General features: G+C 48.7%; 1 protein-coding gene across 1 annotated transcript in view; it reads left to right on the top strand.

Annotated features, from left to right (window-relative positions):
* LOC135542784 (tensin-1-like) overlaps nucleotides 1-22,773 on the top strand; it is a 185,639-nt gene that overhangs the window by 45,838 nt on the left and 117,028 nt on the right. Inside the window, 2 exon segments of the mRNA XM_064969978.1 lie at nucleotides 15,869-15,983; nucleotides 18,242-18,279. Of these exon segments, the coding sequence (XP_064826050.1) occupies nucleotides 15,869-15,983; nucleotides 18,242-18,279 (153 nt within the window).

Raw genomic sequence — 22,773 nt, 5'->3', positions numbered from 1 at the left:
CTCCCCTTCTATCATTCTCCCCTTCTGCCATTCTCCCCTTCTGCCATTCTCCCCTTCTGCCATACCCTACTTCTGCCATTCTCCCCTTCTGCCATTCTCCCCTTCTGCCATTTGCCCCTTCTAACATTCTCCCCTTCTATCATTCTCCCCGTCTGCCATTCTCCCCTTCTATCATTCTCCCCTTCTGTCATTTTCCCCTTCTAGCATTCACCCCTTCTATCATTCTCCCCTTCTATCATTCTCCCCTTCTGCCATATACCCCTTCTGTCATTCTCCACTTCTGCCATTCTCCCCTTCTGCCATTCACCCCTTCTGCCATTCTCCCCTTCTAGCATTCTCCCCTTCTGCCATTCTCTCCTTCTGCCATTCTCCCCTTCTATCATTCTCCCCTTCTGTCATTCTCCCCTTCTAGCATTCTCCCCTTCTAGCATTCTCCCCTTCTATCATTCTCCCCTTCTGCCATTTGTCCCTTCTGCCATTCTCCCCTTCTGCCTTTCTCCCCTTCTGCCATTCTCCCCTTCTGCCATTCTCCCCTTCTATTTTTCTCCCCTTCTATTTTTCTCCCCTTCTGCCATTCTCCCCTTCTGCCATTCTCCCCTTCTGCCATTCTCCACTTCTGCCATTCATCCCTTTCTGTCATTCTCCCCTTCTGTCATTCCCCCTTCTGCCATTCTCCCCTTCTGCCATTCTCCCCTTCTATCATTCTCCCCTTCTGTCATTCTCCCCTTCTGCCATTCTCCCCTTCTATCATTCTCCCCTTCTGCCATTCTCCCCTTCTGCCATTCTCCCCTTCTGCCATACCCTACTTCTGCCATTCTCCCCTTCTGCCATTCTCCCCTTCTGCCATTTGCCCCTTCTAACATTCTCCCCTTCTATCATTCTCTCCTTCTATCATTCTACCCTTCTGCCATTTTCCCCTTCTGCCATTCTCCCCTTCTATCATTCTCCCTTCTAGCATTCTCCCCTTCTATCATTCTCCCCTTCTGTCATTCTCCCTTTCTGCCATTCTCCCCTTCTGCCATTCTCCCCTTCTGCCATTCTCCCCTTCTGCCATTCTCCCCTTCTGCCATTCCCCCTTCTGCCATAAATCCCCTTCTGTCATTCTCCCCTTCTGTCATTCTCCCCTTCTGCCATTCTCCCCTTCTGCCATTCTCCCCTTCTATCATTCTCCCCTCTGTCATTCTCCCCTTCTGCCATTCGCCCTTCTGCCATTCTCCCCTTCTATCATTCTCCCCTTCAAGCATTCTCCCCTTCTAGCATTCTCCCCTTCTGCCATTTACCCCTTCTGCCATTCTCCCCTTCTGCCATTCTCCCCTTCTATCATTCCCCCATTCTGTCATTCTCCCCTTCTGCCATTCTCCCCTTCTATCAGTCTCCCCTTCTGCCATTCTCCACTTCTGCCATTCTCCCCTTCTATCATTCTCCCCTTCTAGCATTCTCCCCTTCTGTCATTCTCCCCTTCTGCCATTCTCCCCTTCTATCATTCTCCCCTTCTGTCATTCTCCCCTTCTGCCATTCTCCCCTTCTGTCATTCTCCCCTTCTGTCATTCTCCCCTTCTGCCATTCTCCCCTTCTGCCATTTGTCCCTTCTGCCATTCTCCCCTTCTGCCTTTCTCCCCTTCTGCCATTCTCCCCTTCTGCCATTCTCCCCTTCTATTTTCTCCCCTTCTATTTTTCTCCCCTTCTGCCATTCTCCCCTTCTGCCATTCTCCCCTTCTGCCATTCTCCACTTCTGCCATTCATCCCTTTCTGTCATTCTCCCCTTCTGTCATTCCCCTTCTGCCATTCTCCCCTTCTGCCATTCTCCCCCTTCTATCATTCTCCCCTTCTGTCATTCTCCCCTTCTGCCATTCTCCCCTTCTGCCATTCTCCCCTTCTATCATTCTCCCCTTCTGCCATTCTCCCCTTCTGCCATTCTCCCCTTCTGCCATACCCTACTTCTGCCATTCTCCCCTTCTGCCATTCTCCCCTTCTGCCATTTGCCCCTTCTAACATTCTCCCCTTCTATCATTCTCCCCGTCTGCCATTCTCCCCTTCTATCATTCTCCCCTTCTGTCATTTTCCCCTTCTAGCATTCACCCCTTCTATCATTCTCCCCTTCTATCATTCTCCCCTTCTGCCATATACCCCTTCTGTCATTCTCCACTTCTGCCATTCTCCCCTTCTGCCATTCACCCCTTCTGCCATTCTCCCCTTCTAGCATTCTCCCCTTCTGCCATTCTCTCCTTCTGCCATTCTCCCCTTCTATCATTCTCCCCTTCTGTCATTCTCCCCCTTCTAGCATTCGCCCCTTCTAGCATTCTCCCCTTCTATCATTCTCCCCTTCTGCCATTTGTCCCTTCTGCCATTCTCCCCTTCTGCCTTTCTCCCCTTCTGCCATTCTCCCCTTCTGCCATTCTCCCCTTCTATTTTTCTCCCCTTCTATTTTTCCCCCTTCTGCCATTCTCCCCTTCTGCCATTCTCCCCTTCTGCCATTCTCCACTTCTGCCATTCATCCCTTTCTGTCATTCTCCCCTTCTGTCATTCCCCCTTCTGCCATTCTCCCCTTCTGCCATTCTCCCCTTCTATCATTCTCCCCTTCTGTCATTCTCCCCTTCTGCCATTCTCCCCTTCTATCATTCTCCCCTTCTGCCATTCTCCCCTTCTGCCATTCTCCCCTTCTGCCATACCCTACTTCTGCCATTCTCCCCTTCTGCCATTCTCCCCCTTCTGCCATTTGCCCCTTCTAACATTCTCCCCTTCTATCATTCTCTCCTTCTATCATTCTACCCTTCTGCCATTTTCCCCTTCTGCCATTCTCCCCTTCTATCATTCTCCCCTTCTAGCATTCTCCCCTTCTATCATTCTCCCCTTCTGTCATTCTCCTTTCTGCCATTCTCCCCTTCTGCCATTCTCCCCTTCTGCCATTCTCCCCTTCTGCCATTCTCCCCTTCTGCCATTCCCCCTTCTGCCATAAATCCCCTTCTGTCATTCTCCCCTTCTGTCATTCTCCCCTTCTGCCATTCTCCCCTTCTGCCATTCTCCCCTTCTATCATTCTCCCCCTCTGTCATTCTCCCCTTCTGCCATTAGCCCTTCTGCCATTCTCCCCTTCTATCATTCTCCCCTTCTAGCATTCTCCCCTTCTAGCATTCTCCCCTTCTGCCATTTACCCCTTCTGCCATTCTCCCCTTCTGCCATTCTCCCCTTCTATCATTCTCCCATTCTGTCATTCTCCCCTTCTGCCATTCTCCCCTTCTATCAGTCTCCCCTTCTGCCATTCTCCACTTCTGCCATTCTCCCCTTCTATCATTCTCCCCTTCTAGCATTCTCCCCTTCTGTCATTCTCCCCTTCTGCCATTCTCCCCTTCTATCATTCTCCCCTTCTGTCATTCTCCCCTTCTGCCATTCTCCCCTTCTGTCATTCTCCCCTTCTGTCATTCTCCCCTTCTGCCATTCTCCCCTTCTATCATTCTCCCCTTCTAGCATTCTCCCCTTCTGCCATTCTCCCCTTCTGCCATTCTCCCCTTCTATCATTCTCCCCTTCTGCCATTCTCCCCTTCTGTCATTCTCACCTTCTGCCATTCACCCCTTCTGCCATTCTCCCCTTCTGTCATTCTCCCCTTCTGCCATTCTCCCCTTCTATCATTCTCCCCTTCTGCCATTCTCCCCTTCTGCCATTCTCTCCTTCTGCCATTCTCCCCTTCTATCATTCTCCCCTTCTGTCATTTTCCCCTTCTAGCATTAACCCCTTCTATCATTCTCCCCTTCTATCATTCTCCCCTTCTGCCATATACCCCTTCTGTCATTCTCCACTTCTGCCATTCTCCCCTTCTGCCATTCACCCCTTCTGCCATTCCCCCCCTCTAGCATTCTCCCCGTCTGCCATTCTCTCCTTCTGCCATTCTCCCCTTCTATCATTCTCCCCTTCTGTCATTCCCCCCTTCTAGCATTCGCCCCTTCTAGCATTCTCCCCTTCTATCATTCTCCCCTTCTGCCATTTGTCCCTTCTGCCATTCTCCCCTTCTGCCTTTCTCCCCTTCTGCCATTCTCCCCTTCTGCCATTCTCCCCTTCTATTTTTCTCCCCTTCTATTTTTTCTCCCCTTCTGCCATTCTCCCCTTCTGCCATTCTCCCCTTCTGCCATTCTCCACTTCTGCCATTCATCCCTTTCTGTCATTCTCCCCCTTCTGTCATTCCCCCTTCTGCCATTCTCCCCTTCTGCCATTCTCCCCTTCTATCATTCTCCCTTCTGTCATTCTCCCCTTCTGCCATTCTCCCCTTCTGCCATTCTCCCCTTCTATCATTCTCCCCTTCTGCCATTCTCCCCTTCTGCCATTCTCCCCTTCTGCCATACCCTACTTCTGCCATTCTCCCCTTCTGCCATTCTCCCCGTCTGCCATTCTCCCCTTCTGTCATTCTCCCCTTCTGCCATTCTCCACTTCTGCCATTCTCCCCTTCTGCCATTCACCCCTTCTGCCATTCTCCCCTTCTAGCATTCTCCCCTTCTGCCATTCTCACCTTCTGTCATTCTCCCCTTCTGCCATTTGCCCCTTCTGTCATTCTCCCCTTCTATCATTCTCCCCTTCTGCCATTCTCCCCTTCTATCATTCTCCCCTTCTAGCTTTCTCCCCTTCTATCATTCTCCCCTTCTGCCATTCTCCCCTTCTGCCATTCTCCCCTTCTATCAGTCTCCCCTTCTGCCATTCTCCCCTTCTGCCATTCTCCACTTCTGCCATTCTCCCCTTCTATCATTCTCCCCTTCTGTCATTCTCCCCTTCTGTCATTCTCCCCTTCTGCCATTCTCCCCTTCTGCCATTCTCCCCTTCTATCATTCTCCCCTTCTGTCATTCTCCCCTTCTGCCATTCTCCCCTTCTATCATTCTCCCCTTCTAGCATTCTCCCCTTCTGCCATTCTCCCCTTCTGCCATTCTTCCTCAATTTCCACTACTCCCCCTCAATCAAATTCCTTGTTAATGTCTTTTAATGCAGTTCCAGAATCTGGGTTAAGTAATTGCAAAGTGTGGCAGCTTTGATTGTTGCTAGTTCTTCAATTAATGTGCTATACCTTCAGGGAATCAGTTGATGCAGATTCAATCTTCAACAGTGTTTACTGTTGAAAATTATTGTTCCCCTGAGCTAAATTAATTTCACCCAGGGTGGAATATACCTAGGGTTTCCAAAATCCTGTAACTTTCCCATAATGCCCACATTTTCCAAAAATCGTGTTTGGAGGATTCCTGGATTTTCTGCTTATTCCCTCCTGATTCCGCGGTAATCTTTCAACCAGGTTTTCTGCTTATTCCCTCCTGATTCCGCGGTAATCTTTCAACCAGGTTTTCTGGAAAACCGGGAATTTACCCCGGATTTTTGCAACCCTAACTGTACCATACAAACAATAATTGCTATCTAGAACCTATAAGCATTATTCGGCTGTCCCCATAGGAGAACCCTTTGAAGAACCCTTTTTGATTCCAGGTAGAACCATTTTGGCTCCAGGTAGAAGAACCATTTTGAGTTCCATGTAGAACCCTTTCCACAGAGGGTTCTAAATGGAACACGAAGGGTTCTACCTGTAACCAAAAATTGTTATCCTATAGGAACAGCCAAATAATCATTTCTGAAGCCTATTTTCTAAGAGTGTACTGTACTGTAGATTGGACTCGTAATGGGTTAGCATTGAGCCTAAAACACATTTTACAAATGTTCCATCCCGAGAATAAATCACTTTGAGCCATATATTAAATACATTTTCTGAGCCCTGCTTGAACATTATTTAATGAGCACGAGCCCAAAAAAGCCCAAATGATTGTGCCGTTTTCCAATAAATATATCACATAGACGACTGAACATTACCCAGGACAGAAACACATAAAAGCCCATAGATGGAGCCAGCTATATGCTCTCTTGGGTAAATAAATGAAACTAGCTCCAGCAGGCTCATCCTTTTGAGTGTGAACTGTATTACTGTACTGTATTGCTGTACTGTACTGTATATATGGACTGGAATTATGCACATCGTTCTCCCCTTCTAGCATTCTCCCCTTCTGCCATTCTCCCCTTCTATCATTCTCCCCTTCTGTCATTCTCCCCTTCTAGCATTCTCCCCTTCTAGCATTCTCCCCTTCTAGCATTCTCCCCTTCTATCATTCTCCCCGTCTGCCATTCTCCCCTTCTGTCATTCTCCCCTTCTGCCATTCTCCCCTTCTATCATTCTCCCCTTCTGTCATTCTCCCCTTCTAGCATTCTTCCCTTCTATCATTCTCCCCATTCTCCCCTTCTGCCATTCTCCCCTTCTGTCATTCTCCCCTTCTGCCATTCTCCACTTCTGCCATTCTCCCCTTCTGCCATTCACCCCTTCTGCCATTCTCCCCTTCTAGCATTCTCCCCTTCTGCCATTCTCACCTTCTGTCATTCTCCCCTTCTGCCATTTGCCCCTTCTGTCATTCTCCCCTTCTATCATTCTCCCCTTCTGCCATTCTCCCCTTCTATCATTCTCCCCTTCTGTCATTTTCCCCTTCTAGCATTAACCCCTTCTATCATTCTCCCCTTCTATCATTCTCCCCTTCTGCCATATACCCCTTCTGTCATTCTCCACTTCTGCCATTCTCCCCTTCTGCCATTCACCCCTTCTGCCATTCCCCCTTCTAGCATTCTCCTCGTCTGCCATTCTCTCCTTCTGCCATTCTCCCCTTCTATCATTCTCCCCTTCTGTCATTCTCCCCTTCTAGCATTCGCCCCTTCTAGCATTCTCCCCTTCTATCATTCTCCCCTTCTGCCATTTGTCCCTTCTGCCATTCTCCCCTTCTGCCTTTCTCCCCTTCTGCCATTCTCCCCTTCTGCCATTCTCCCCTTCTATCTTTCTCCCCTTCTATTTTTCTCCCCTTCTGCCATTCTCCCCTTCTGCCATTCTCCCCTTCTGCCATTCTCCACTTCTGCCATTCATCCCTTTCTGTCATTCTCCCCTTCTGTCATTCCCCCTTCTGCCATTCTCCCCTTCTGCCATTCTCCCCTTCTGCCATTCTCCCCTTCTGCCATTTGCCCCTTCTAACATTCTCCCCTTCTATCATTCTCTCCTTCTATCATTCTACCCTTCTGCCATTCACCCCTTCTGCCATTCTCCCCTTGTAACATTCTCCCCTTTTGCCATTCTCCCCTTCTATCATTCTCCCCTTCTATCATTCTCCCCTTCTGCCATTCCCCCTTCTGCCATTCATCCCCTTCTGTCATTCTCCCCTTCTATCATTCTCCCTTCTAGCATTCTCCCCTTCTATCATTCTCCCCTTCTGTCATTCTCCCTTTCTGCCATTCTCCCCTTCTGCCATTCTCCCCTTCTGCCATTCTCCCCTTCTGCCATTCTCCCCTTCTGCCATTCCCCCTTCTGCCATTCATCCCCTTCTGTCATTCTCCCCTTCTGGCATTCTCCCCTTCTGCCATTCTCCCCTTCTGCCATTCTCCCCTTCTATCATTCTCCCCCCCTCTGTCATTCTCCCCTTCTGCCATTCGCCCTTCTGCCATTCTCCCCTTCTATCATTCTCCCCTTCTAGCATTCGCCCCTTCTAGCATTCTCCCCTTCTGCCATTTACCCCTTCTGCCATTCTCCCCTTCTGCCATTCTCCCCTTCTATCATTCTCCCATTCTGTCATTCTCCCCTTCTGCCATTCTCCCCTTCTATCAGTCTCCCCTTCTGCCATTCTCCACTTCTGCCATTCTCCCCTTCTATCATTCCCCTTCTGTCATTCTCCTCTTCTGTCATTCTCCCCTTCTAGCATTCTCCCCTTCTGCCATTCTCCCCTTCTATCATTCTCCCCTTCTGTCATTCTCCCCTTCTAGCATTCTCCCCTTCTAGCATTCTCCCCTTCTAGCATTCTCCCCTTCTATCATTCTCCCCGTCTGCCATTCTCCCCTTCTGTCATTCTCCCCTTCTGCCATTCTCCCCTTCTATCATTCTCCCCTTCTGTCATTCTCCCCTTCTAGCATTCTCCCCTTCTATCATTCTCCCCGTCTGCCATTCTCCCCTTCTGTCATTCTCCCCTTCTGCCATTCTCCTCTTCTGCCATTCTCCCCTTCTGCCATTCTCCCCTTCTGCCATTCTCCCCTTCTGCCATTCTCCCCTTCTGCCATTCTCACCTTCTGTCATTCTCCCCTTCTGCCATTTGCCCCTTCTGTCATTCTCCCCTTCTATCATTCTCCCCTTCTGCCATTCTCCCCTTCTATCATTCTCCCCTTCTAGCTTTCTCCCCTTCTATCATTCTCCCCTTCTGCCATTCTCCCCTTCTGCCATTCTCCCCTTCTATCAGTCTCCCCTTCTGCCATTCTCCCCTTCTGCCATTCTCCACTTCTGCCATTCTCCCCTTCTATCATTCTCCCCTTCTGTCATTCTCCCCTTCTGTCATTCTCCCCTTCTGCCATTCTCCCCTTCTGCCATTCTCCCCTTCTGCCATTCTCCCCTTCTGTCATTCTCCCCTTCTGCCATTCTCCCCTTCTATCATTCTCCCCTTCTAGCATTCTCCCCTTCTGCCATTCTCCCCTTCTGCCATTCTTCCTCAATTTCCACTACTCCCCCTCAATCAAATTCCTTGTTAATGTCTTTTAATGCAGTTCCAGAATCTGGGTTAAGTAATTGCAAAGTGTGGCAGCTTTGATTGTTGCTAGTTCTTCAATTAATGTGCTATACCTTCAGGGAATCAGTTGATGCAGATTCAATCTTCAACAGTGTTTACTGTTGAAAATTATTGTTCCCCTGAGCTAAATTAATTTCACCCAGGGGTGGAATATACCTAGGGTTTCCAAAATCCTGTAACTTTCCCATAATGCCCACATTTTCCAAAAATCGTGTTTGGAGGATTCCTGGATTTTCTGCTTATTCCCTCCTGATTCCGCGGTAATCTTTCAACCAGGTTTTCTGCTTATTCCCTCCTGATTCCGCGGTAATCTTTCAACCAGGTTTTCTGGAAAACCGGGAATTTACCGGATTTTTGCAACCCTAACTGTACCATACAAACAATAATTGCTATCTAGAACCTATAAGCATTATTCGGCTGTCCCCATAGGAGAACCCTTTGAAGAACCCTTTTTGATTCCAGGTAGAACCATTTTGGCTCCAGGTAGAAGAACCATTTTGAGTTCCATGTAGAACCCTTTCCACAGAGGGTTCTAAATGGAACACGAAGGGTTCTACCTGTAACCAAAAATTGTTATCCTATAGGAACAGCCAAATAATCATTTCTGAAGCCTATTTTCTAAGAGTGTACTGTACTGTAGATTGGACTCGTAATGGGTTAGCATTGAGCCTAAAACACATTTTACAAATGTTCCATCCCGAGAATAAATCACTTTGAGCCATATATTAAATACATTTTCTGAGCCCTGCTTGAACATTATTTAATGAGCACGAGCCCAAAAAAGCCCAAATGATTGTGCCGTTTTCCAATAAATATATCACATAGACGACTGAACATTACCCAGGACAGAAACACATAAAAGCCCATAGATGGAGCCAGCTATATGCTCTCTTGGGTAAATAAATGAAACTAGCTCCAGCAGGCTCATCCTTTTGAGTGTGAACTGTATTACTGTACTGTATTACTGTACTGTACTGTATATATGGACTGGAATTATGCACATCGTTCAAACCATGATAAAACAGGGAGAGAACAAACGACTCTGGTACAGCACATGTGGCTAACTAAGTTACAAGTGTAGGCTGGAGAATTTATTATCATTTTGAAATATAATAGGGCCTATTTGTATGATTAGCAGGTAGACTACTTCCCCTGATGTAATTAGCCTTCCTCCTCTTTCTCTCTCTATAGTTGCTTCATTCCTTCCTCGCTTTCAACAGTTAAATGAAATACATTTATTTGTCCTCATCTTCATCATTCTAATGACACCCTTGAATAGTGGACCAGAATTAGATGCAGAAGGTCTTTCCCTTCTCTTCACCAAGATTGAAAGATTCGCTCTTCTTTCAAGCTACCCATGAGTTCTATTGGCTGCTGTATTTAACATTCAGCAAAAACAAGAGCTTGCGTCCCTCTTCGATTAGTCTGTTGGTGTAAGAAATGCTAAAAAAAGGATGTCCAGCGAGCTGTTCTGGTGTAGCTTTTCCTGCATGGGACTCAAGTGGTGTTTTAAGGAGAGGCCAGCGGAGTGCAGGTGCTTGCTTGTTGTGCAAGAGACAGAGGCAATAAGTTAGAAGCTTATTACGCATAACTGTAACGTCCGTTGTTAAATGAAGACCAAGGTGCAGCGTGGTTGGTGTACATTTTCTTTTAATTAGAAATGTTCCACCAAAAACAATAAACAACTCAATGAACGTAAAGCTAGGAGTGCAAACACATGCAACAACCAAAGACAAGATCCCACAACTGAAGGTGGGGAAAAGGGCTACCTAAGTATGATCCTCAATCAGAGACAACGATAGACAGCTGCCTCTGATTGGGAACCATACGAGGCCAACAAAGAAATATAAATATAGATTTCCCACCCTAGTCACACCCTGACCTACCAAATAGAGAATTTAAAGGATCTCTAAGGTCAGGGTGTGACAATAACCCATCATTAATTAGCTAAATATAAGGCTAATACTGCATTGAATGTATTACTTGAAAGAGGTAGGCTAGTACATCAATATATATATCAATCTAGAACATTATTAAAAATATAGAGTGGCCTAAAAATTGTCCAAGAGCCCAGCCACCCCAGTCATAGACTGTTCTCTCTACTACCGCATGGCAAGCGGTACCGGAGTGCCAAGTCTAGGACAAAAAGGCTCCTCAACAGTTTTTACCCCCAAGCCATAAGACTCCTGAACAGGTAACCAAATGGTTACCCGGGCTATTTGCATTGTGTGCCTCCCCCAACTCCTCTTTTCGCTGCTGCTACTCTCTGTTTATCTTATATGCATAGTCACTTTAACGATACCTACATGTACCTACTACCTCAATAAGCCTGACTAACAGGTGTCTGTATATAGCCTTGCTACTCTTTTTCAAATGTCTTTTTACTGTTGTTTTATTTCTTTACTTAACTACACACACACACACACACACACACACACACACACACACACACACACACACACACCCACACACACACACACACACACACACACACACACACACACACACACACACACACACACACACACACCCTGTCCCCACCCTGAGCGTTGATTCATCATTCAGAGGCCGTAGAGAAGCCCGATTTAGACATCGCATATCATTTAACAGTTCCATTTCAGACCATAGGCTCTGCTCAAAAGTAGTGCACTACATAGGGAATAGGGTGCCATTTTTGACGCAACCAAGGCCATTGATCGAAATCTGACTACTTCCCTCCCCACTTCCCTGACCTCTCAGCCAAGGGTCAAATCCGTACTTTGTAGGTGGTGAAAGAACTGTTTAACCCGTTATGGTTTGAACAGAAATCTATTCAACCTCGAATACTCTCGTTGTTCCACATCAGTTTGACCTTTGACCAGTCACGACTGAAGACTGGGAAGCTCGATGCTCAGTGAGTTGAAAATCTTAGGTGCATTTCCATGTCAAATGAAAAGCAGGCATCTTCTCATGTGGAGGGAGGGAGAGATTTTGATAAACTCCCATATCTACTGGGGGAAACGCCACAGTGTGCCATCACAGCAGCAAGATTTGTGACCTGTTGCCACAAGAAAAGGGCAACCAGTGAAGAACAAACACCATTGTAAATACAACCCTCACCCCTGTGTCCCCCTCTGACCCTCACCCATACTCCCCACAACCCTCACCCCTGTGTCCCCCTCTGACCCACACCCATACTCCCCCCAAACCTCACCCCTGTGTCCCCCTCTGACCCTCACCCATACTCCCCACAACCCTCACCCCTGTAATCCCCCATATACCACCTAAACCAATCTCTACATAGATGAGCTCCTCCCTGATATGGTTGGGAGTTGGAGCTGGAATGTGTCTTTAGAAGGACCTCTTCTCTCTCTTTAGGTTTACTGAATGCTTCCCAGTAATGGGCCATTAGAGACTGTTACTCCATAAACAGGGCTGAGGGAGGCTTTCTGTGGTCTCAATGTGTTTTATGAACTGTTAACACCTTTACGATTTCAACCACAGTGTGTGCATCTGTGTGTGTGCGTGCATGCGTGTTTGTGCCTCCGTGCCTGTGTGTGTACTTGCTTGTGTGTGTGTGTTCGCTTAGACAGCGGTATGTTTGTGATGGACTAAAGAGGCCTGTCGTCTTTTTCTGATTTTGGCATGTAGGCTTGGCTAATAGCTGACAGTGACGTTAGTGTGTGTTTGTGTTTGTGTGTGTGAGTGTGTATGTGTGTGTGTGAGTGCGTGTGCGTACTGGCCCCATGCCTGTTCCTCCTCTCCCAGTGGAGAAGGACAGAGCAGTGCCTTTCAGTATGGCTCCCTCCCTCTTCTCCTTCATTCTGGCTCTAAGTGGGGTCACGGTCGCAGTACCGCAGTGAAACTTTTCATTAGCTGAGTGCAACTGGGGAAGAGGAACATGGGTTGTGATTTACTGGACATTCTAAGCAAACACACACACTCATACACACACTCACACTCTCTCAATTCAATTCTCTCTCTTTCTCTCTCTCTCTCTCTCTCTCTCTCTCTCTCTCCTCCCCTCTCTCTCTCTCTCTCACTCTCTCTCTGAAGGTACAACTCACAGATGCTCTCTGGCATGGCAGCAGTACAAGCCCTCATTTGGACTCCTGTCATGAAGACGCTTGATGTGTGTGCCAGTAGAAGTGTGTGTGTCAGTGTGTGTGTTTGTACCTGTGTGTGTGTTTATATGTGCATTTGATGTTGTGGACCCATCCATCATCTTAGGGATTGACGGGACGCGTCGAACCTAGTTGCCGTGGCAGCAAGGTAGCCATGTCACCTGGCTGTGACACAGCTGGTTGTGTGATTGGTGGAGCCAGCGGTTTTCAGCCAGGTCCTCTTTAACATAAGGGCTTTAAAGTCACAACGAGGTGATCCATGGCTGTTAAAGACTTAATGGCCAGCGAACAGCTGCCAGTATCCCAGACAGCCCCAGACAGCTGCCAGTATCCCAGACAGCCCCAGATGTGCGGTTGGACAGAGTTTCATTCCAGAACAGGTTGCTTTGCCTCCCTTCTAGCCTTGTTCTCCTACCCTGGTGGGTCAAATCTGCAAAAAAGTACTGAACAAGGAAAATAGGGAGAGGTCTACTTTTAAAACGTTGTCCTCAAAATAGTCATAGACAGAAAATCCCACCGGTCAACTTACCAAGCAAAACATGGTTTCAGACAGACTGACAGACATAAACTGAACTCAGCTCCAAGGTGGCCAGGTAGTCTTTGGAACAGACAAATAAACCTGGTCTACCCACTTCAGCAAACTTTGTCCCACCCAACTTCCACCCACCCAATCCTGCACGTTTCTATAAAACCTCCACCCTCAGCTGGATGGAGCAGGGGGAGACTGCATGGCTGAAGAGGTCTGTCTCTGAATCCGAGAGGTGCAGGGGGCTGCCTTAATCAACATCCACGTCTTCATTACTGAGGGAGCAGTTGTTGTTGGGGGTTAAAGGTAAAACGGCAGATGTTTCCACCTTGGCGGCTCAGGGATTCAAACCAGCGACCTTTCGGTTACTGCTGGTGGAGAAGGGGGAGACTGCGTGGCTGAAAAGGGGGACTGGTGTACTGTTAGTCTGGATAGGTGTAACAGCATTACAATAACACAAGACCGAGTACACTCCATCAACAGATCTGGGGAAGAAAGGTCTGTTTGTTAGAGTGGCAGTGTGTGTGTGTATGTGTTTGTGTGTGTGTGTGTGCATGCGTGTCTGTGCGCGAGTGCGTGTATTTGTGTTTCGTCGGGTTCCATGTCATTAGTTTGAGTCACTGTGGTTACTCAAAGTTCTGTCACTCAAAGTTCTGCAGTGCAAATGGTCACTGCCAGAGTTAGTCTCAGCCAATACCTTGGTCTTTTAGCATTACAATTAAGCAATGATTCACACCCTTAGCGGCTAGCTGTTAGCTTTGTAGCAGCAAGCTAGCCATTAGCTTCCCTCTCTGCGTCTCTATGCAGTCAGTGGCTAGCTTGTAGCCTTCCAGCAGCTAGCTAGCCATTAGCTTCCCTCTCTGCGACCCTATGCTTTCAGTGGCTAGCTTTTAGCTTTGTAGCAGCTAGCTAGCTGTTAGGGTTCCTCTCTCTGCAGTCAAGGTCAGTCGTCATCCCCCTCTGGAGCTTAGCAGGCGTGTCACTGGGTGACAAAAGCCATTAAGATGTAGGGAGATAGGGGAGCAAAACGCTGAGAAACACACTTTTATAAAAGCTCAGAGACAAATTGGCAGTGGCACATGGGAGAGAGACAGAGAGAGAGGGGGGGCGATAGGGAGAGAGAGAGAGAGAGACGGAGGGAGGGGACTGCTACTCCAGACTCAGAGCTCACAGACGGTGAGGCTATTATGTCTTTCATCAGAACCAGGCTAGGGCCGGGACGATACGTGTGTGTGTGTGTGTGTGTGTGTGTGTGTGTGTGTGTGTGTGTGTGTGTGTGTGTGTGCGTGCGTGCGTGCGTGCGTGTGTGTTCCCAATCACTGCCCTGGGGCATTGGGATATTTCTTTTTTTTAGACCAGAGGAAAGAGTGCCTCCTACTGGCCCTCCAACACCACTTCCAGCAGCATCTGGTCTCCCATTGGGGACATTGCCCTGTGTAGGGTGCTGTCTTTTGGATGGGACGTTAAACGGGTGTCCTGACTCTCTGAGGTCAATAAAGATCCCATGGCACTTATCGTAAGAGTAGGGGTGTTAACCCCGGTGTCCTGGCTAAATTCCCAATCTGGCCCTCGAACCATCACGATCACCTAATAATCCCCAGTTTACAATTGGCTCATTCCTCCCCCTCCTCTCCCCTGTAACTATTCCACAGGTTGTTGCTGCAAATGAGAAAGTGTTCTCAGTCAACTTACCTGGTAAAATAATGGATAAATAAATAAAATACAAAAAATGTTGGAAACAAACATCATGTTCCCATCAAGAGTCATATTTATTTTACTACGAGCGATAGCACACAATGTTTTACATACATCAGGTTTTTAAATGACCAAAGAGTTTGTTCTGCTTCATTTCATTTTTGCCAAAAGAAACAATATCCTGAAAAAGTATCGTCAGGAGTTTGTGGACTGCATTTAGACCCTTGTACTGTATTCTGTGTCGTATCATTGGGGGTAAAGCAGCCATTTCCAGCTCAGTCGTTTGAAGGCTAAACAGAGATTTGTTGTAGCGTTTCTAGAGCTTATCTCTCCTCAGGCTGCACTGAGGCAAGGCTGCCTGCTCATCTATTTACAGTACACCCCCCCACACACACACACAGATAGATACACACACACACACACACACACACACACACGCACACGCACACGCACACGCACACGCACACGCACACACATAGACACATGCATGGATGCACGCACGTACTCAGACACACACACATACGGTTGGTTTCTAGAGATTCTGGGCCCTGTGGCTGCCGTGAGGCCTGTTCCTCCTCTCTTCCTCATGAATTAATCATTTAATAAGATGATAACTTCAAAGAGGAAACATCATGTGCTGGAGAATGGGCTGGGCTGCTACTGCTGCTACAACTATGACACTCCCATACACTGCTTCACGCTACGTGTGTGTTTGTGTTTGTACGGGTCATGTAGTGTGTAGCGTGTGTGTGTGTCCAACCAGTAGCAACCGCCATCTCCTCTTTTGTTTCCTTAAACACACAAGCCTGTGTATTGATTATATTCATTACAGAAACGCTGAAGACTGTCGATAGAGGCACCATTCACTTGCTAATTTCATAATGAATTGTTGATCTTATCCAAGTCTTCTCCTCCCTAACCTCTTCCTCTCTGTCTCCCCTCAGCCTGAGGAGTTGGAGAGTGTCCACACACACAATTTCAAGCTTAAGCCCTTCAAGAAAGTCAAGAGCTGTGATGTATGTCAGCAGGCCATCACCAAGGATGGGCTCATCTGTAAAGGTGAGTGGATGGATGGGAAAGTTGGCGTTTTCACAGGGACACGATTCAGCACAATGGACAGCTTCTGTCTCTCTCTCTGCCATGTTTTTGACCACGAGCCATTGGTGCTTCCCCCATACCTCCTCTATCCATTTATCATTTTGTCAATTTCTCTCTCCCTCTATCCTCCCGTCCTTCTCTCTCTCCCTTTCTCTCCCCCTCTATCCTCCCTCCTTCTCTCTTTCCCTCTCTCTCCCTCTAGCCTCCCGTCCTTCTCTCTCTCTCCCTCTCTCCCTCTATCCTCCCTCCTTTCTTTCCCTCTCTCCCCCTCTAGCCTCCCCTCCTTCTCTCTCTCCCTCTCGCTCTCTCTATCCTCCCCCTCTCTGTTTCTTTCTCTCTCTGTTATGAAAAGCTACATCTTTCACACAGAGAGCAGTTGACAAACCTCCGTCCAGTAAGCCCAGAAGCAGTCGGTCGGGGGGGGGGGGTCTGGTCTGGGCTCAGTTTGAGGGCTTTGGCAGAGGCTTTGCTGTTAAAATTAGCCTGCTGCTGCTTCTGCATTAGCCCAGATAAGAGAGGGAGAAAGAAAGAGGGAGAGATTGGTTGGTGTAGAAAGGGGGAGAGGGGATGAGAGAGAGAGAGAGAACGAGAGAGAGCGAATGAGAGAGATTAGGAAATTATGCTGCGACAAATATTGTATATTATGATCTTTGCTGGTAACATCCTCTGGATCTTTCTAAGCTGTCAGAGCTGCCAGTGTTTCCAAACAAAAGGCTAGAGTCACATGATCCTCGGAGCATTCTGCAGCCTCTTCCTGTCGCCGTCTGTGGTTGCCAGGAAGTGTTGCTATGGCCCCTCACAATGGGAGCCATCCTCCACTGACGCAGGGTGGCGTGTAGCCAGAGACAGAGAGACATGCACACACATCCACTCGCACACACACACACACACACACACACACACACACACACACACACACACACACACACACACACACACACACACACACACACACACACACACACACACACACACACACACACACACACACACACACACACGAGACAAATAAGGATGAATGTTTACGTTTTCTCCAGATAGAATTGAACTAGATAAACAGTCAAACCCCCATTAAATATACTGCTGCAATATAGCAAAGCATTTTTGCCCAGCATCTCAATATGATTAGCGCCATCTGTTGGCCGTAGAGAGTCTGTGTGTTTAATATCCCTATAGTAAGCCTGTGTGTTTGCTTTACACTGTCAGGCTCAATGTGCAATGTCGTCCTTAGGATTTCATTACAAACACACACACACACACACACACACACACACACACACACACACACACACACACACACACACACACACACACACACACACACACACACACACACACACACACACACACACACACACACACACACACACACACACTCACAAGCAGGCACACACACACACGCAGGCACACACACAGACACACACTCCACCTGGGGACCACCTGAGCTGGTGGTAGGAAGCAGGTGTGTGGGGTCAGAGGTCATCACATGGCCACATCACTTCACAACATGTCACCCCCTGCCCACACACACTGCTCAGAGAGGACACACTCGCGTGCTTGCAGCCTTACGCACATACACTAACCATCAACTATGTATCAAGTAAATATAATGACCTGCAATCATACTTGTACAATCTTAAACAACAACCGACATGTGTATGACATTGTTGCACCTAATAAAATGTGCTAATTGATCATGTTTATAAGCAGTTTATAGGCAGAATAGTGTGACTGTGATGTTGACTGTATCCTGCCACATGGGGGCAGCACAGAGGGGTTTAACAGCCCAGGGAAGGTTGCCAGGTCTGACCCCTGTAGCTCCTCTTAACTTATCTCTCCTATAAAAGCCCTGCTCTCCTAACAAGGTAAAGAGCTGGCCTTTTCCCACCCAATATGGCAGTCATCTGAGGCTAAACACAGGAGTGTGTTTATATCTGTGTGTATGTGTGTATGCGTGTGTGTGTGTGTGTGTGTGTGTGTGTGTGTTTTGTATGCGTGCGTGAGTGCGTGTGTGTGTGTGTGTGTGTGTGTGTGTGTGTGTGTGTGTGTGTGTGTGTGTGTGTGTGCGTGCGTGTGTGTGTGTGCGTGTGTTTGGTTATTTAGAACAGTTCCAAGAGGTAGCAGCGTCTGAGAGAAAGCCAAGTCCTCAGGTCAGAGAGAATAGAATAGTATCTTACATGTGACCTTAAACTAACTCTGTGTTTTCTGCTGTCTTTCAGTGTGCAAGCTGGGCATCCATAAGAAGTGTGAGGTGAAGGTAAGGAAGCCATGGAATCCTTTCTATTTTAATATCCTTGGGCTCCAGAGGAGAGTCAGAGGGGTGGTATTTTGGCAGAGACAAACAAATGGAACCAAAAAGGTAATGTTGTGTTTGTTAGGAGACGGCAGTCCTCTCAGAGAGGCAGCTGTGCCTGTTTCACCCTGGCAGCTCCTGTTTTGTAGCACACATGGACACACGCACGCACACAGATACACACTCACTCGTACACGCACGCACACAGATACACACTCACTCGTACACGCACGCACACAGATACACACTCACTCGTACACGCACGCACACAGATACACACTCACTCGTACACGCACGCACACAGATACACACTCACTCGTACATGCACGCACACAGATACACACTCACTCGTACATGCACGCACACAGATACACACTCACTTGTACACACACACACACAAACCCAGCCCCAGCCCTTGCCCCCATCCTCCTGAAAACAAGTGATGATGCTGTGGAAGAGGAAGAACACATGGAGAGAGGGAAGGAGAGAGAGAAAGAGAAGGGAACGGGCAGAGGAGGAAAATTATTTTGCTTTTCAGATTTGTAACTACGGAGGTGGTAACTGAAGGGGACCTCTGTCTCTTTCTCTCCTCTCTTCTTGCACTCTTATATTCTGTCTCTCTCTTTCTCTCTCCCTCACACCCGCCTGACAGCCATTACTACAATGGTAGTGGTGGTTTGAGTGGATGAGAGTACCAAGCTTGTTGGACCATCTAATGCCACCTCCGTAACCCCCTGTCCTCCACCTCCGTAACCCCCTGTCCTCCACCTCCGTAACCCCCTGTCCTCCCTCCCTCTCACCTCCGTACCCCCCCGTCCTCCATCCCCCTCACCTCCATACCCCCCCGTCCTCCATCCCCCTCACCTCCATACCCCCCCGTCCTCCATCCCCCTCACCTCCATACCCCCCCCGTCCCCTCACCTTCGTATCCCCTCGTCCTCCCTCCCCCTCACCTCCGTACCCCCCCGTCCCCTAACCTCCGTACCCCCTCATCCTCCCTCCCCTTCACCTCCGTACCCCCTGTCCTCCACCTCCGTACTCCCCCTGCCCCCCCCCTCACCTCCGTACCCCCTCATCCTCCCTCCCCTTCACCTCCGTACCCCCTCCCCTTCACCTCCGTACCCCCTGTCCTCCCCCCCCCCTCACCTCCGTACCCCCTCGTCCTCCCTCCCCTTCACCTCCGTACCCCCTGTCCTCCACCTCCGTACCCCCCTGTCCTCCCTCCCCCTCACCTCCGTACCCCCTCATCCTCCCTCCCCTTCACCTCTGTACCCCCCTGTCCTCCCTCCCCCCCCTCACCTCCGTACCCCCCTCGTCCCCCTCCCTCCCCCTCACCTCCGTACCCCCTGTCCTCCCTCCCCCCCTCACCTCCGTACCCCCTCATCCTCGCTCCCCTTCACCTCTGTACCCCCCTGTCCTCCACCTCCGTACCCCCTGTCCTCCCTCCCCCTCACCTCCGTACCCCCTCATCCTCCCTCCCCTTCACCTCTGTACCCCCTGTCCTCCCTCCCCCTCACCTCCGTACCCCCTCGTCCTCCCTCCCCCTCACCTCCGTACCCCCTGTCCTCCCTCCCCCTCACCTCCGTACCCCCCTCGTCCTCCCTCCCCTTCACCTCTGTACCCCCTCATCCTCCCTCCCCTTCACCTCCGTACCCCCTCGTCCTCCCTCCCCTTCACCTCCGTAACCCCCTGTCCTCCACCTCCGTACCCCCCTGTCCTCCCTCCCCTTCACCTCCGTACCCCCTGTCCTCCACCTCCGTAACCCTTTGTCCTCCACCTCCGTACCCCCCTGCCCTTCCTCCTCTTCACCTCCATACCCCCTGTCCTCCACATCCGTACCCCCTCGTCCTCCCTCACCCTCACCTCCATACCCCCCTGTCCTCCCTCCCCCTCACCTCCGTACCCCCTGTCCTCGTCCTCCCTCCCCCCCTTCACCCCTGTACCCCCTGTCCTCCCTCCCCCTCACCTCCGTACCCCCCACATCGTCCTTCCTCCCCTTCACCTCCATACCCCCTCGTCCCCCCTCGTCCTCCCTCCCCTTCACCTCCATACCGCCTCGTCCTCCCTCCCCTTCACCTCCGTACCCCCCTGTCCTCCACCTCCGTACCCCCTGTCCTCCACCTCTGTATCCCCCTGTCCCCCACCTCCGTACCCCCCCTCCGTACCCCCTCCACCACCATACCCCCCTTCCTCCCCTTCACCTCCGTACCCCCTGTCCTCAACCTCCGTACCCCCTGTCCTTCCTCCCCCTCACCTCCGTACCCCTTTCCTCCCTCCCCTTCACCTCCATACCCCCCCCCGTCCCCTCACCTCCGTACCCCCTGTCCTCCACCTCCGTACCCATTGAGTCAAAGAGAGAAGGACAACAGTCAGTGAAACCTGGAATCATTCATTTTTTTTACCTTAAGAACAATGTTTTCAATGACGGTGGGTTAACTGCCTGTTCAGGGGCAGAACGACAGATTTGTACCTTGTCAGCTCGGGGATTTGAACTTGTAACCTGTGTAGGACTTCTGCATACACTCTTAGAAAAACAGCCGATATCTAGAATCAATAAGGTGTCTCCGGCTGTCCCCATAGGAGAACACTTTGAAGACACAGATCTGGGATCAGCGTACCGTCCTCATGATCATAACCTTAACAATTAGAAGGGACAATTTAAAACTGAGCTTAGAGCAGTGCTCTGCATAGTCGTTATCTTTACAGCAAGTTGCTTGCTTGCCGATCTGAACTATGTATCCTGTAGAGGCTGCAGTGAGAGACTCACAGGCGAAGGTTGGCTGGCTGGTAATGTTAGGTTAATGGGTAACATTGAATCTCTGAGATGACTTTGTCCCTGAAGAAAATAGCCATACTATATCACAGTAAGAGGAAAGAGAGAGAAAGTGAGAGAGAGCAACAGTGTGTGAGAGAGAGAGAGACAAGAATAGTGAGAGGGAGAGAGAGAGAGAGAAAGAGATAGAGAGCAAAAGAGAATGAAAGAAAGAACTAGAGAGAGAGAGAGCAAACGAGAGAGAAAGAGAGAACTAGAGAGAGAGAGAGAGAGAGAGAGAGAGAGAGACCACTGTGACTGACCCAAAATTAAGGAAAGCTTTGACTATGTACAGACTCAGCGAGCATAGCCTTGCTATTGAGAAAGGCCGCCGTAGGCAGACATGGCTCTCAAGAGAAGACAGGCTATGTGCTCACTGCCCACAAAATGAGGTGGAAACTGAGCTGCACTTCCTAACCTCCTGCCCAATGTATGACCATATTAGAGAGACATATTTCCCTCAGATTACACAGATCCACAAAGAATTTGAAAACAAATCCAATTTTGAAAAACTCCCATATCTACTGGGTGAAATTCCACAGTGTGCCATCAGAGCAGCAAGATTTGTGACCTGTTGCCACAAGAAAAGGGCAACCAGTGAAGAACACGCACCATTGTAAATACAACCCGTATCTATGCTTATTTATTTTATCTTGTGTCCTTTACCATTTGTACATTGTTAAAACACTGTATATATATAATATGACATTTGTAATGTCTTTATTGTTTTGAAACTTCTGTATGTGTGATGTCTACTGTTAATTTTTATTGTTTATTTCACTTTATATATTATCTAACTTACTTGCTTTGGCAATGTTAACACATGTTACCCATGCCAATAAAGCCCATTGAATTGAATTGAGAGAGAGAGAGAGAGCAAAAGAGAGCGAAAGAAAGAACTAGAGAGAGAGAGAGAGCAAAAGAGAGAGTGAGAGAGAGCAAAGAGAGAAATAGAGAGAGAGACAAAGAGAGAGAGAGAGAGCAGAAGAGAGAGAAACAAGGGTGAGAGTGAGAATGAGAGAAGAAGAGAGAGAGAGAGAGAGAGAGAGAGAGAGAGCAGAAGAGATTGAAACAAGGGTGAAAGTGAGAAGGAGAGAAGAAGAGAGGGAGAAAGACAAATGGAGAGAGAAAAAAGAAGGAGATTAAGATAGACTGTTTAAAAGAGAGATGCTGAAATCAGTCCTTTAGCTAACTAACCGGAGCCAAACAGATTCTAATCATAGCTCTTGGAAAGAACTGAGTGTTTAAGCACGGTGGATTTCATCAACAATTACAGTCCCTTGGACAGACTTTATCCCTTTAATTCTGTTACTGCCCTTATCCCTGTGTTGGCTTAGCTAAGGCAAAACATTTATGTTAGCTTAATCCGCTGAAATGACCGCTAGATGAAAATAAATGAAACACAATGTTGTGTTGGCGCGCTCATCGTCTCAGACCATAAACCACGGAGAAGCAAATAGCCTTAATGCAAACATGAATGTGGACTAAGGCCGATGGCCATGCTTTCTTTCGCTGACTCGGTGTTGACCCTGTACTGTAAACATGTCATACGAGGCTTTCTGTGATCAGGAAGACTTGGGCAGTGCTTATGCTAATCTTCAGCATTTCTTCTATCTTGATGTATATACACAGTGTCCCGAGACTAC

Source organism: Oncorhynchus masou, chromosome 6 (assembly GCF_036934945.1).
Source record: "Oncorhynchus masou masou isolate Uvic2021 chromosome 6, UVic_Omas_1.1, whole genome shotgun sequence".
NCBI lineage: Eukaryota > Metazoa > Chordata > Actinopteri > Salmoniformes > Salmonidae > Oncorhynchus > Oncorhynchus masou.
This window is presented reverse-complemented; position numbering and strand designations above follow the sequence as displayed.